At 48.4% G+C, this 14,733-nt stretch overlaps 1 protein-coding gene across 1 annotated transcript in view; it reads right to left on the minus strand.

Moving 5' to 3' along the window:
• CORO2B (coronin 2B) overlaps positions 1-14,733 on the minus strand; it is a 116,157-nt gene that overhangs the window by 39,879 nt on the left and 61,545 nt on the right. Inside the window, exon 2 of the mRNA XM_087820659.1 lies at positions 13,037-13,237. Coding sequence (XP_087676785.1) covers positions 13,037-13,237 — 201 coding nt within the window. The remainder of the gene's footprint in view (positions 1-13,036; positions 13,238-14,733) is intronic.

Here is a 14,733-nt window from a genome sequence, read left to right on the forward strand (position 1 = left end):
CTATAGCTCAACAAAAGATGGTACATCCAAGCAGTGGAATATTGGAACACTATTCAGACCTGGCAAAAATGAATGAGGAAACTTTCTGTATTTAATGTGGGAAGATCTCCAAGATATATAATTGCATGGAAAAAAAGCAAGATATAGAGAGAACAATGGCAGTAGTGTGCTATCTTTGCATATAAAGTGTTTATGTATGTATATATATATATATATATATATATATATATATATATATATATATATATATATATATAAATTTTGGGAAGGACACTTGAGAAGCTGTTAACACTGGCTGCCTCCTGGTAGAGGAACTGAGTAACTAGAAGCTGGGTGTGAGAGACAGACTTCTAACTGTGTGTTCTTTGACTGCTTTGGAAGTTTAAACCATCTGAAGGTTTTACTATCTGAAAATAAATACTTATTTATAAGTAGAGGTTATTCTAAATGGGTAAGATTTTCCACTTGTGGGTATTGGTGAGTAAGGGCAGTCCAGAAGGGGAAGGAGCTGGAGCTAAAGTGTGGACAAGGGAAAGCAGACTGTAAAATCAGTGTGCCTGGGGGCCTCAGGAGCCCCCAGGGACAGACCCCGGGACAGGCCTTTGTCCAGGGTCTCATCATGGCCTCAATGTCAATTCCAGGGGCTTCTGCTGTCCTAGGGGGCAAGCCGGTAAGTGCCTACCATTGTGTTGGAGCACTACATCTACCCCATGTCATTTAAACCTCATTCTGATCCCAAGGGGCAGTCTTAGGAATGATGTCTGTTGGACAGAGGAGGAAAGTGAAGCTCAGAGAGTTTAAGTAACTTGCCCAAAGTCATAGTAGACTAACTGGTCCTCAGGCTGTGCATCCTCCTGTCTCCAGAACACTATTCTGACCAGGGTGGGAAAAGGGAGGGTGGAAAGAGTTAAGCATCCAAGAGGAAGCAACCAAGCACTTCCATTGCTTTTTCTGGGGCAGCCCCTCCCGCTCCCACCCAGGTTGCTGTCTGGCCTTGGGCCCCATCCGCACCCCCTACCCACCCCCCACCGGCCTACTGCAGGAAGGAGGCACAGATGGCAGGCGAGGATGAGGCCCCCAGCCAGGCTCACCCAGCTGTCACGTTGGAGAGCACCGAGCATCTCCTGCTCCTCCTGCCTGGAACAATTGGGAGCCAGCCAGCCTGGCCCCAGCTGTTCCCTCTCCCTGGTCCAGGGCTCCTGGTGACCCAGGCTTCTGAGGCCTTTGTCTCCAGTGGAGGAGAGACATAGACTCCCAGCACATCAGGGCTGGGCAAGGCCTCAGAGGACACTGGGTCCAACATCACCTCTTACAGAAGGGGAAACTGAGCCCAGAAAGGCCAAGGGACCTGCCTGAGGTCACAAAGAACCAAGCAGTGAAGTTGGGTTTTCTCAGTGCCAGCATATCTTAGGATCTGGGGGCACTCCACAGGGTAAGGGACGCTTAGGCAGGATGCATTGCCCCCTCCCCACCAAGCTGTAGCCAGGACAGTTCTGTTTGTCCTTATTTTATACAATGATAATCCTTCTGCAAAGATGCAGTAGCCTAGCTGGATAGGTTCCAGAGGTCTGTCTTTAACCTGAGCCTACAGACCTGTTAGCAGGTCAGTGAGCTGGGATAACAGAAAAACTGCATTTATATTTTTACTAGCCTCTAACTAAAATTGAAAATTCCTTTTGTTTATAAATGTAGGCAACAAACCCCATAGAATTAGCTGAACCTATAACTTTTCCATCAATAGACAACACAGATATTTTCAGATCACGTTACCCTGTTACCACTATCTCAAAAACTGTTTACGCTCCTCATTGCTTTGAAAGTACAGTACTTATTAGGTCCTCCGCTGGATCATAAAAGCACACATACTACTACATTACAATTCTTCTATACATTTTGATAACTGTATTTCAATATAATTGGTTTCTTTTGTTATTTTATTTATTTTATTCTATAGATTTAAAAACTTTACTCTGGGAAGAAATCCATGGGATTTTCCAGACAGCCTAAGGGATCTATGCACTTCCTCCAAAGTTAAGAACCTATTTTATTTGGACAAAATGTTCCAGTGTTAAAAAGTAAAGATTGAAAACTTTTATACTATATCTGTAACCTTGATAATATTGAGATTGAACTCCCTTCACCTAAAGAAGTAATGGGGGTTGGGGGGAAGGTATGAGGGGGAGTGGGTAGGGGTTGCTGGTGCCCAAAGTGAGAAGCCTGTGTGCATGCCCTGTGCCAGGCACCCTCCCAAGCTTTAACATATCACTGAATTCTCAGAACAGTCTTGAGATTGGGACTAAAATTTCTCCCATCTTGCAGCTGAGGAAGCTGAGGCACACAGCAGTTAGGTAACTTGCCCAAAGCACATGGCTAATAAATGGTGGAGCAGGGATTTGAACCCCGGCTGACCGACACCAGAGCCTTTGTGCCCCATCATTGGGTGTCCTGTCTCTCCCTCTGCCTCTTATAGAACATCCCTAAGGTGTTGCTGCTGCTTGGGTGCATCTCTTGGTGGGGGTGGGAAAAATAGGGTTCTGAAGGGTTTGCTGCCCAAATTGATTGTCTGACACATGGGGCATGAACTAGCTGTGTAGCCTTGACTAAGTCCCTTGCCCTCTCTGGGCTTCAGCATCTCCATCTTTAAAAGGCAGCATTCTAAGCACTGCCATCCCTGCTTTCCCCCTCAGTGTTCACCTGAGGGACAGCCCACTTAGAGACTTAGGCACAGGTTGCTTAGCAACTAAAATCAAGGTCTTGGCTGAGTGGAATGGAAATGGGGGAGGACAGGCTAGCACCATGCCTTGCTGATGCCACAGAGCCCTCTCTTGTCCTGAAAGGCCGTGAGTGCTGTGACCTACCCCACCCCTCCCACATCCATCAAGGTGCCCTGTCCCTTTAAGAGCCTTGGGTTGGGGTTGTGGTCAGGGACATGAGGAAGGCCATCCTGAAAAGGAAACTGCCCTTAGGACTAAATCAGGCCTGGAGTTTCTCAGGCAAGGCAAACACATGCTCATTGTTCTGGAAGCTGCTATGGGATAGGTCAATTAGTAGGGGTCTTGGTGAAGGCCTCAGGGCCCCATTGGTGCCACTGGCCCCTTGGGAGATGCTGTTTCAAGCCAGTCACCTTAGTTCCACTCGCCACACCCCTGTGTAACCTGTATTACTTTTGCTGAGGTGTCGGGGGTCCATGGACACAGGAGGAGGGAGCTCGGAAACTGTGGCCTCAGGCCTGACAGCACAGGCCAGTCTCTCTCGAGGGTGCGGGGCTGGCGGTCCTGTGGGAACAGATCTCCTGTGGTCTGGAATTCCACTCTTAGCAATACATTCCTGTGGGTCTCAAGAGTTTGCTCTCCTTAAATCTCACTCTAACCTTAACCAGATGCAAATCCCTTGTAAAGGGAAGCCACTGTCATCACCAACACCTTAGTAGGTCTGATTTGGGGGCTCTGAGAAGTGGCTGAGTGCAAGGATTCCTGGGAAAGGGCATGCGGGCCCACACATGCTGTGCAACCTTGGATAAACACTTCTTTGTGGGGCCAGGATTACTCATGGGTGCCGCATGGGAATATGTGATTGCAGGAGTCTCCGGATCTGGCAGTTGTCAGTGTAGACTGGAACTGGGACTCTGGGGAGGTGGGTATAGACTGTGGGGATTGAGTGGCTTTGGGCCAGCTCAGCACAGAATCTTAAACTCATGCCCACCCAATGAGCCTGCACTTGGGACCTGAGCCAGGTAGATTCCAGAAAGCTCCTGCTCCCAATTTCCAGCACCCTCCTTCATTCACTAACAGGAAACTTGTTCTAGTAGCTGTAATAATAGAAATAAAAGCAGTATAGCTTTTTTTGAGCAGTTGCTGTGTACCAAACACTATGGTAAATCCTTCCATGCCTATCTCACTTTCCCTGGCTGACAGGCCAGATAAGCAAGTCGACTGACCTCGAGGTGCATGATCCAGCACCAAAGCAGGTCCAGCCCTCCCCTCTCCAAATTCTCCTTCCTCCAGGACTCAGCCTGGTACAGTCCCACCAATCACGCTCCCCTGGAGACACCGACCACCATCCTCACTTGCTTTTGAACACAAATGACTGGGCTGTGGGTGTCTCCCCCTCTAGGCAGGGTGGGCTCACTGCTGGAGAGCTCAGGGGCTGTACCAGGCAATGGAAACAGTAGTAAGAAAGCCAAAAAGAAGCCTCCCCTTGCTGGATGCAGGCTGGGCAGCACACAGGCTATTTCTGGGCCTGCGAGGGTAAGAATGGGGAGTGGGTGGGGAAAGCCATTGGCATCACACAGCTCCTACTGACTGAGCGCACACCATGTGCCAGGCTGGCTGCTTTACCCTCCCAGCACCTTATTTAATCATGGTGGCAGCCTGAGAAACAAGTACCACTGCTATTTCAGAAACAGAGAAAGTGAGGCACAGAAAGATTCCGTGCCCAAAGGTTCACAGCGAAGGGGTGGAACTAAGCTCCAGGCCTTAGAAGAATGGAGAGCAGGTCAAGCTAACTGCCAAGCTGGTTTGGGTCCAGGCCGGTGCCCACGGGCAGAGTTAGGGTCCACAGTCTAAGTTCACAGAGTCCTAGTGAACCAGCCCGATTATTTTCAGCCTCCCTGGCTCTGCTAGGAATCAGGGGAGTGCAGCGAAGGAGCAGCTAGTGGAGGCCCTGGCCCGAGGCAGAGGGAAGGATTCTCTGACCTCCCAGCATGCCCACCAGCCAGGCTGCATCCCTGGTTCCCTCCCTGTACCTCAAATCCAGATAACGCCTGTCCCATAACCATGAAGTAAGGAAGGAAGCCACATTTCCACTGCTGCTGAAGGCCTTGCCTTCACTTCTCTCAAAAATAAGCAGTCATTCTTCCAAAAAAGGGAAAACACAAAGCAAGACTGTCAATCGAGGGCTCAGACAAACGGAGTAAGGTGGGACTTCGCTCTCCTCCAGCGAGCGCCTTCTCCCCCTTTCCCAAAGTCACTTACTGTACATTGGGCTGTCACAGCCTTTGAGATGCAAATCATAGCAAGCAGAAGGCAGCTCAAAGAACAAAGAGCCATTGAGGAAAGATCAGAAAAATGAATTTGGAAAAGACTCTCTGAATTCCCCCAGGAGAGGGGGAGACATATCCGCAGGGGGAGCAATGATGACGATTTGGGGCCATTGTATGGGGCAGAGGAGGACTGAGGAGCTCCACGCTGATTGTGGGGAGCGATGGGGAGAGAGAGAAACCTGGAAATCTGGAATAGAAGTATAGGCTTTGGATGAGCAAAAAGTTCTGATTTTATTACAGTTTTAAGCACTGAGCTGGGCACTTTCCCCCCACCCTTTTTTAAATATTAGGCCTCAAACATACTGTGAGTCATGGAGCTAACTGGTTTGCCAACTATTGGGGTCAGTTCCAGAGTGAGAGCAGCTGGGTGAGGGCAATACTGTTCCAAGGGCTTGAAGGGGAGCATGGAGCACCCTTGCAGTCTGGGAAGCCCCTGAAAGGAACCACATTGTCCTTGAGGCCTGGTGGGGAGGGGATCCCAGGACCCATGAAGGGAAAACCCCAGCTGGGGAGATGGGGCACAATGCCTCTAGGACCTGGCCTCACCTCAGCACAAGGTTTCCTTGCTGAGCACCTACTGTGTGCAGGCCCTGTAAAATTCAGACATGTTCCCCACTTTCTGGGGCTCTCAGTCCAATCAAGGTGGCTAACTGGACTACAAGCTCCATGCCCACAGAGACTTGGTCTTGTTTACTGCTGCATCTCGGATCCTGGAACTGTGATTAGAACATAGCAGGTGCTCAATATACATTTGTTGGATAGATGGGGGAATGGGTAGTTGAATAAATGGATGGATGAATGGATGGGAGGGTGGGTGGATGGATGGATGGATAAATGAATGGATGAGAGGGTGGATATGAATGTGTGGATGGATGGATGGATGGATGGATGGATGGATGGATGGATGGATGGATGGGAGAGGGTGGGTGGATGGGTGGGTGGATGGATGGATTAACCACATAAGATCATAAGGAATCATATAAAAAGTACTTTAACAAGGATAGATGCTTCTGGCTAGGTATGGGATGGGGAAAGCTCCATGGAGCTGACCCCATTTGAATTGGGTCTTGAGGGATGAGAAGAAGCCATTCTTGTATTCTGCACAGTAGCTACCCGCACACTGGTGAAGGCATATTTGACTGAAACGGTGTTAGAAGGGAACAGAATGTGAGTGCTAAATTGAACTCTAGAGCTCATATGGTCCAACCCCATCATTTTGCAAAAGGGAAAACTAGGGCACAGAATGGTTAAGTGACTTACCTAAGGTCACACAGAAACTATATGGCAAGGCAGAGATTCAAGCAAGGTCTGTCTGCTTCTAGAGCCTTATTTCTTAGCTCCTGTCCTGCGCTACTCTTCTGCTCCAGGGCTATGCTCTTCCCATGGAGATGCCTATGGATTTTTGCTACCACTCCTGCCCCAGACACCTCCACCACCCACCCCCACAGAGCTGTGGAGACCGGGAGCAACTGTTCAGCCCTGGTTAGGCCTCCCACCCATGAACACCAGGCACAGAATAAGCAAGACGGGGCCATACCTATGATTGGGTTGGGGGAAGAAAATGCAGCACCCCAGCCCTAAGACCGAGGAGGAAATGTTTTGCCACCAGTTTGAGACTGAGCAGGCATGGGGTAGGGGGAGGCCACAGGGCTTACACAAGGGGGTAGGAGTGACCCTCACCTGGAGACCAAGCCCAGCATCCCAATCCCAGGATTGGGTTATTTTCATTATATGCAGCTAAATCTGAGCATAAATTAAGCAGGGACTCTAGTTTCTGGCAAATGCAATTATGCCCCATCATTTGAACTGCTGGCAGGAGCAGTTAAGACGGACAAGTTCAATAGCTCCCTCCACACACCACACCGTGGAGTTGGCTTCTTGAGCAAAACATGGACGGGACCCTCTCAGAGAATTCCCACCTGCCTGGCTTGCCAATGGGATGCCCCTGTGCCTCTAAGACCAGGCCTGATGTTACTGGGTCCTCAGTGCCTGGCATGGGCTGAGTGCCCAGTCCATGCCCCAGGACTAAAGGATGGTGCTATCTTGTCTGGTCCCCTGCCCCAGGACACTTCTCTCCACCTCTCCTTGCCAACTGAAATTGCTGCTTCAGTCCTTCAGAGAGGAAGCTTCCCCATAGAGTCTGGGAAATGCCTGGCTTCCAGAAGAGAGGGACCCATGTGGTGTCGGCACATCAGAGGAGCTCATTTAGTACTGGTTGAATTAATGTTCAAGGAAATCCTTGGAGACATGCAAATGACAGTAAGAATAACACAAGGCACATCTACAGACATGCCTTTCCCTAACTCTGTATAAGGTGGGCAGGTATGTGGCTGGGAGAGCCCTGGGTTGAAATTCTGCCATTAGTGTGCTGTACAGGAGTCACTTGACTTCTCCAAATCTCTGTTTATTCATCTGTAAAATGGGGAGACTAACTGTACTTTCATCATGGGACTTGAGGTGAGGTTCAAAAACAGCAGATGTGTTAGACCCTCAAAAGCTCCCTAGGTGATTCTATAGTGCAGCTAGGGCTGAGAGCTGCTGAAGAGAACCCAGACTCCTGATATCCAAGCCAGGCTTCTTTCTTTTCTACCAGGTGCCAGTTGGGGTACCATGTAGCTGGCTAAAGCTCAGGCATGCAAGACTGTGCTTCCAGCTTTGGGCTTCTTGGGTCTGGTTGGGGCAGCCCTGTGGAGTGGCAGGAAAGGGGCGGTGCACCCAGGGAGGCCCAAGTGGTTAATCAGGCCTGGGCACAGTGCCTGGTCTCTGGAATATTCATAAGGCCCCTCCAGCTGTGCCAGGCAATCAGGGTGCTGATTGCTCCCCCATCTGCAGCTTAACATTCCACTCCAGAGAGGAGAACGCTGGCAGCTGAATGTTAACTAGGGACAAAACGGGCTCTGGCCTTCACAACAGCAGCCTGAACAAGAGCCCGGGGAAGACAATTCCACTCCTTAGGGATCTGCCAGCCAGAACTTACCCATTCTCCAGCGTCCTGGGCCGTGGAAAGAGTCGGGGATTCAGAAATAAGAGAGCTGATTTCAGGCCCAGCTCCTGCACTGGCCAACTGTATGCCTGTCTCTGCAGCCTCAGTTTCCCTGAACTGTAAAATGGGGACGGTTCTACCCAGCACCCGAGAGCTTTGGTTAAGCCAGAGTTTGTTGGACCAGAGTGCTGTACAAGGCAATGCATCATCATTGTTGTTTGGGGTTGCTGTGGACATGGCTTCATACCCTGGAGAACAGTTTTGACTCACAAATATTGAACTCTCAGGCCAGTTGGCTTTGAGGGAAATGGAACAAAGGGAGAGACGCTTCTTGGAGGGGTAGGAGCCTCTCTCTGAAGGCCCAAGAATTTGGGGGTTCTGGGCTCATACTGGCCTCATCTGGGCCAAACCTCTAAAGAAGCAAGAAAGGAATGAGAAGGACACTGACAGTAGACAGAAAACAATTCAGAAAAGATCAACAACAGACTATGTTCTGTGGCCTTTTGGTTGCTCAGGACAACAGTCTGGAGCCATTATCGGGACAAAGCAGTGGAGGGACAAAAGTGTGCCACATGAGTTCACAGTTCCTAATTAACACTCCAAGCAATGATTAGGATTCATCGAGAAATGGCTCCAACCTTTTCTGTATTTGTATTGAATAACACAGGAAACTGCTGTTTTTAGAGATTTCTATCAAACTGAGGGAAAAAACCTGGAGCTAAAATAATACAACCTTCTTCCTAGAAAATCAACCAGCACGAAACAGCTCATCTCTGCTGAGTGAATGAGGGGTTTCTGAATTCAGCATTATTGTTATTGCTGTTTATTAGCCCTGCCTCCCGCGCACCGTCCAGCCAGGCCCTTGCCTGCAGGCCCCGCTCTAACCACAGGGGCAGGATACGTACAGCCTTCACCCGGGCAGCAGGGGAATGGGGTCTGATTTCCAAGCAGACCCTCTTTGGGGGCAGGACCCTGCTCCACAGAATCCAGGGTCCTGGTTCAAACTAAATGGACCATTTAGATCTAGGAGCTGCCTCATCCTCCCAGCCATCCACCACCCTCACCCCTACCCCCACCCCATGCCTTCACTATGGGTTAAGTTTGCATCTTCTCCAGCAAACTCATAAGCATGTGTTACTCTGAGAGAAAACATTTGCAACACACATAAAGGAGTCCGGAGCGGAGCCAGCTTTGGGCTGTGCTGCCTCTGAAACCTCAGGGGCTCCCTCTTCACATCAGCAAACTGCTTTTATTAGGTCTCCCCCCTCCAAAATACAAAACATTAAGCGTTCATCTAAAACAAAATTTTAGAAATATTGCTATGGAAAACAAAGACAATGAAAGAGCACCCATGCTCCCAGTACACGAAGATAACACTTTTAATATTAGGTGTATATTCTTTAAGTCTTTTCCAGGCAGGCGGATGGATACATGGATATAGGGTATCCCCCCAAAAATGTATACACACACTTTGAATAATTATAAAGGCAGTGTTTATTAAAATAAATTTCATTTTCAAAATTGAGCTATCAACTGTTAAAGTGTGTATAAATTTTTTCGGATACTCCATATTTTTAAGTGGGATATTTTAAATATTTTACCATTTTTTCACTTAACAGTATGTCATAGATAGTTTTCTCTCATTAAATATTCTCCTACACCAGTGGTTCTCAAAGTGTGGTTTGGGACCCCTGGGATCCCAGGACTTCTTCAGGGAGTTTGTTGGGTTAAAACTATTTCCAGCCCTAGCCGGTTTGACCCAGCGGTTAGAGTGTCTGCCTGCGGACTGAAGGGTCCCAGGTTTGATTCCCGCCAAGGGCATGTACCTCGGTTACAGGCTCGATCCCTGGCCCTGGTTGGGGTGCTTGCGGAAGGCAACCAACTGATGTGTCTCTGTCACATCAATGTTTCTCTCTCTCTCTCCCTTCTACTCTCTCTGAAAAGCAATGGAAAAATATCCTCGGGTAAGGATAACAACAACAAAAACTATTTTCATGGTAACACGAAGACATTATTTGCCTTTTCACTCTCTTCTCTCAGGAGTGCACAGAGGGGTTTTCCAGAGGGTACATGATGTGTGATGTCACAGCAGGCTGAATGCAGAACAGATACACGAATCCTGCTTGTCCATTAAACAGACTAACTTAAAGAGATTTGCAAACATGTAAAACAATGCCCCTCTTCTCATTAATTTTTTGTTTTGTTTTGGAAAATATAGTGTGTGTGTTTTTCATAAAGATATGTTTTTTGGAGAACATGCAATGGTTTTATTGTTATTTTAAGTAAATTAACATGTATATTTTTGAAATTCCTTTGTTTTTATTTTAAATGTGCTAAATACTGATAGATATAATGCCCACTTAAGCAAGAGCTCCTTGGGGTCTGCAATAATTTTTAAGAGAGTCAGGTGATTCCGAGGCTGAACACTTGAGAACGTCTGCCCTACATCACTAGTGTCGATGACTGCATGGCATCCCTCTGTGTGGCTGCCCCTAATTTGTCCACCCAGTTCCTTACTGATGGACCTCCAGGTTGTTTCCAATTTTCACTGTTATAAAAGTGTTACAAAAATCGAGTGAAACTTCATGAAATGAGAGAAAACAACAGAACCCAACTGGCAGTATGAGCCACCTCTCTCAGTCCATTATTAATCAAATTAGACAAAGCGTATCAGAGAATGTGAACAAATCAAATTGAAAGCTATGTGTACATTGACTATGTATGTATGTGTGCATTTCTATAGAGAGAGAAACCTTGTGTATTTCTATAGAGAGAGAAATACTCTGTAAAAAATACTTTCTTTTCCACTGTCCATGAAGTGTTTACAAAACCTGATCATATGCTAGACCGGTGCTGCTCACAGTATGAAACTCTGGTACCATTACAGAAATCGAGAGGAAGAGTTTAGAAACTTTTATGCAAATTGAGAATTTTATTTTTGTTGGAAATAACAAAAAGTTGATGTTTGTAAAATAAAATCAAGTACTAAAAAATGCTACAAACATTACTGGAGTATATTTCTGTAGAATGGATTCCTAGAAGTGGAACTGCTGGGCCAGCGATAGGCACCTTTAAGTGTCAATATATATCACCAATCTACCTCCACTGACCTCTCACCATGTAAGACACTAAGAGTGTATTTGAGTGCCCGCTCTCTCACAACTTTGCCAATACCAAAGATGACTACTCTTTTCAATCTTTTCCTATTTAGTAGGTTAAAAGATATATTTTGTCTTCTGAGAATTGCTTACTCATACCCTCAGCCCATTTCTATTAGGTTCTTATTGATTTCTCTGGAACCCTTATATATTCTGGACATGAATCTTTTGTCTGTTGAGTACGTTTTAACTATTGTACTCAATTGCGTGGTTTGCCTCTAATTTTGCTTACATATCTCATTGTAGTACAGAAACTTTACCTTTTAAAAAATTAATCTAATCTATTAATCATTTCCTTTATGGCTTAGGGATTCTTGTCTTGCCTTAGAAAGCCTTTCCTCATTGCATGATTTAAAAAATGTTCTCCATTTTCCTCCAATATACTTGCAGCTTTTCTTTTTCTTTGAATGTTTAATCCATCTGGAAATAACTTTGCTATGATGTGAGGCACTGACTGTTGACCTTTGCAAGCCATCACGTGGAGTATGGCAGGGGGCCAGCAATGGGCTTGAGCCCCAGTAGGAACGTAACTGGGGGCCTGCCGGCTGGAGCTGAGCTAGTTCTCGAGGGAGACAGATATCTGAGCCCATCTGGTTTTGGAGGGGAGGGAAGCTACATTTCTGAATCCTTTCGAATGTGTTAGAGCCACTGAGGACATCTGCAAATTGAGGAGCAGAGCTGATGATTCTCCCAAGAAAGCAGCAAAACATATTAAACATGTCATGTGATCCACAAGTTTTCATGTCCATTAGCCCACTCAATGCCAACATCTCAGATATAGGTGGAAGAGAATTTAGGATCCAGACTATACCATTACAGAAAAATAAAGTGCAAAAAGGGCAAGTGACATGCCCGAGGTCAGTCATACGGCTGGCAAGTACAGAGCCCAGCTAGAACCCAGACCTCCTACTGCCAAGTCCACTGCTTCTCAGACCTCTCTGTGCCTGGGGCCGTGTCCTCGGGATCACCACAGCTGCCCCTTTGGAGGAGGGGAGGATCCGGCCCAAGTCTTTCCCAGATCTGTGCTCTCCCACCGTGGGTAGGAGAGGCTGGAAAAAGCCATCCCCTACCACCAGCTGACGGCGGATTTCAAGAACCAAGGCTTCCTCCTCCTGTACCTTCTCCTCCCCTGAGCAGCTTGGCAGAGGGTGGGAGTGGAGATGAGTCAGGCCGGGAAGGGAGAGCTCAGCCATAAACAAGCAGGACTGACAGCGAGCACTTTTCCTGAGGCGCGTGACCTCCCACGGGCCTCTGGGGACTCTGCCTGAATGGCAGAGCTTCAAAATTTCATGATCTACGCTTTGCAAATTTAATTTGCTATATTTACTAAGGCAGCCGCAGAGGGGGAAACCTGTAGATAGAAGGTGAGGGATGAGGGGGAAGGTAAATGATTGCCATTTTCTCAGTGGAGAGCTCGCAATGTTTTTTTTTAAAATAAGTGTGCCATTTTTGTAGATGCCCAATGTGCCTATGGTTGGGTCTTCCTCCCTTCCAGCTCCAAACCAAAAGAACATCCAGAACACAGAATGGTAGAGCTGAACCTGGTCTTATAGATCAAATGGGCCAATCTCTCAGGTTAATGAGAGCCCCAGGCACCCCGAGGAAAGTGACTTGTCCAAGCGCACACCTTTGGGGACGTTCTGGGAACAGATCTCGGTCTCCTGGACCCAGCCCGCGCTTGTTCTAGTGAATCTCAGGAAAACCTTGGGAAGGCACAGACACTGGACACATGACAAGGAAGTAAGGTGGCGGTGCGTGCAGAGAGAAATAGGGGCAACCGCCCAGTAATGACCAAGGAGGGCTTCTCTCTGCCCTGGGGCTGCAGCAGGGGCTAGGGAGGTGCCAGGCACCTACCTGCTCCAGGGGGATGACTAGGAAGGACCCTCCTCCTGCGCTCTCAGTGACAATGGCCAGGAAGCGGGCGTTGACGGCACAAAAGTGGTTGTCGTGCACATTCTTGGTGATGGGGATCCCATCGAAGCAGTGCTCCCGGTTGGCCACCTTCCCATACACGTTCCGGAACTTGGAGCTTCGGTATTGCGGACGCCAGGACATCTGTGAGGGGCCAGGAGAGACAAGGGTCAGGCTGGGCACTGCTCCCTGATGGCCCTCCACTGGACACCGGTGGAGGGAGGCTGCTCTCCAGGGATGCAGGAGGTGGGCCAGCCCTGGTGCTGCCCTCAGGACACAGGAAAGGGTCAGGGACCTCCCAGAATTGTGTGCCCAACCCTGTGCTAGAGGACTTACTCTTAACAAAGTCCTACAGGAGCAAAGACTGGCATGAGGGTATTCATATGTTTTCTGCTTTTGGTACACACGCCCATCCCACCTTCCAGAAAGGATGAGGGGTCCTTTCACTTCCAAGGGATGTGCCATGTGATAGAGCAGACGACCCAACAACCCGTGTGGGCTGCCTCCTGCGAGCCAGAAACTGCTCAGTGCAGTACAGGAGGCGCAGACGGACAAAGCTGGGTGTTCACAGAAGAGAACACTGCTCGCGGCAAGGGGAGGAAGGCGTCCTCTCTATCTGCAGGGAGGAAACAACCACCCATTATCATCCCTCTTCTGATTCTCTCGGGCTTCGAACCCGTAAGCTCACCCTCAGAAATCGTTTAGTCCCATGTCGTCAACATTGTGACCAGCAGGTACAGAGAAGTGGAGTGACCTGTCCAAGGTTACACGGCTAAAGTGTGGGACCATGAACACAGCTCTCCTGGCTGGAAAGCTAAGGCTTTTTCCTACGCCAGGCTACCCTTTGGAGAAAGGCTTGTTGATGTGTGGCCCCCAGATCACTTGTATCAAAATCATCTGGTGGGGGGGAGTTTCTGAGCTTCCTTCCAACACCATTTATTAGAAATGCTGATTCCTGGGTCCCAGTCCAGACCTTCTGAACTCAATATTTGGAGGATGGAGCGCAGAAATAACCATTTTAATCAGCTCCCTTTCCCTGCAGTGAGACTCAAGTTTAAGAGTCCCTGTTCTAGAGAGTGGAGCGGTGCACTTCCTCACCCCTCCCTGCCCACCGTCCACACAGGCTCTAACCAGTCATCCAACCAACCAACCAACCCACCCACCCCCTGGTTCCTATTGCATGCCTGTCACGCGATGTGCACAAGTGGTTGGGTGAAGACTGGATGAGCAGCCTGCAATGGAGTCCAGCTTCACTGTAGGATGGCATCCCTTATGGGTGACACTACAAATGGGCGCCATCACAGGTGCAGCCCTGGCAGACACACATCCAGGAGCGATGAGCCACAAGCAAGCACCCAGCCAGGGCTGGACATGCAGCAGGAGCTCAATAAATGCTCTGTGAAATGAACACGCTCTGGCCTGACTTCACCATTATCCATCACCTCCCGCTCCTGTCAAATCTCTTGATGTGCCCTGCGTCTCCCACCCCATCTCAGGACAGAAAGGGGCAAGCTCATTTCTTCACGCGAAGTTTCCAAGGGGAGGAAAACAAAAGGAGACACAGCCACAGAACCAGGAAACCAACTCTGGGAATCTGCCTGAAATAAAAACTTTGCATTTGATTTAAATAAAGCTGGGAG

This window comes from Miniopterus natalensis, chromosome 1 (genome assembly GCF_054644295.1).
Source record: "Miniopterus natalensis isolate mMinNat1 chromosome 1, mMinNat1.hap1, whole genome shotgun sequence".
Classification (NCBI taxonomy): domain Eukaryota; kingdom Metazoa; phylum Chordata; class Mammalia; order Chiroptera; family Miniopteridae; genus Miniopterus; species Miniopterus natalensis.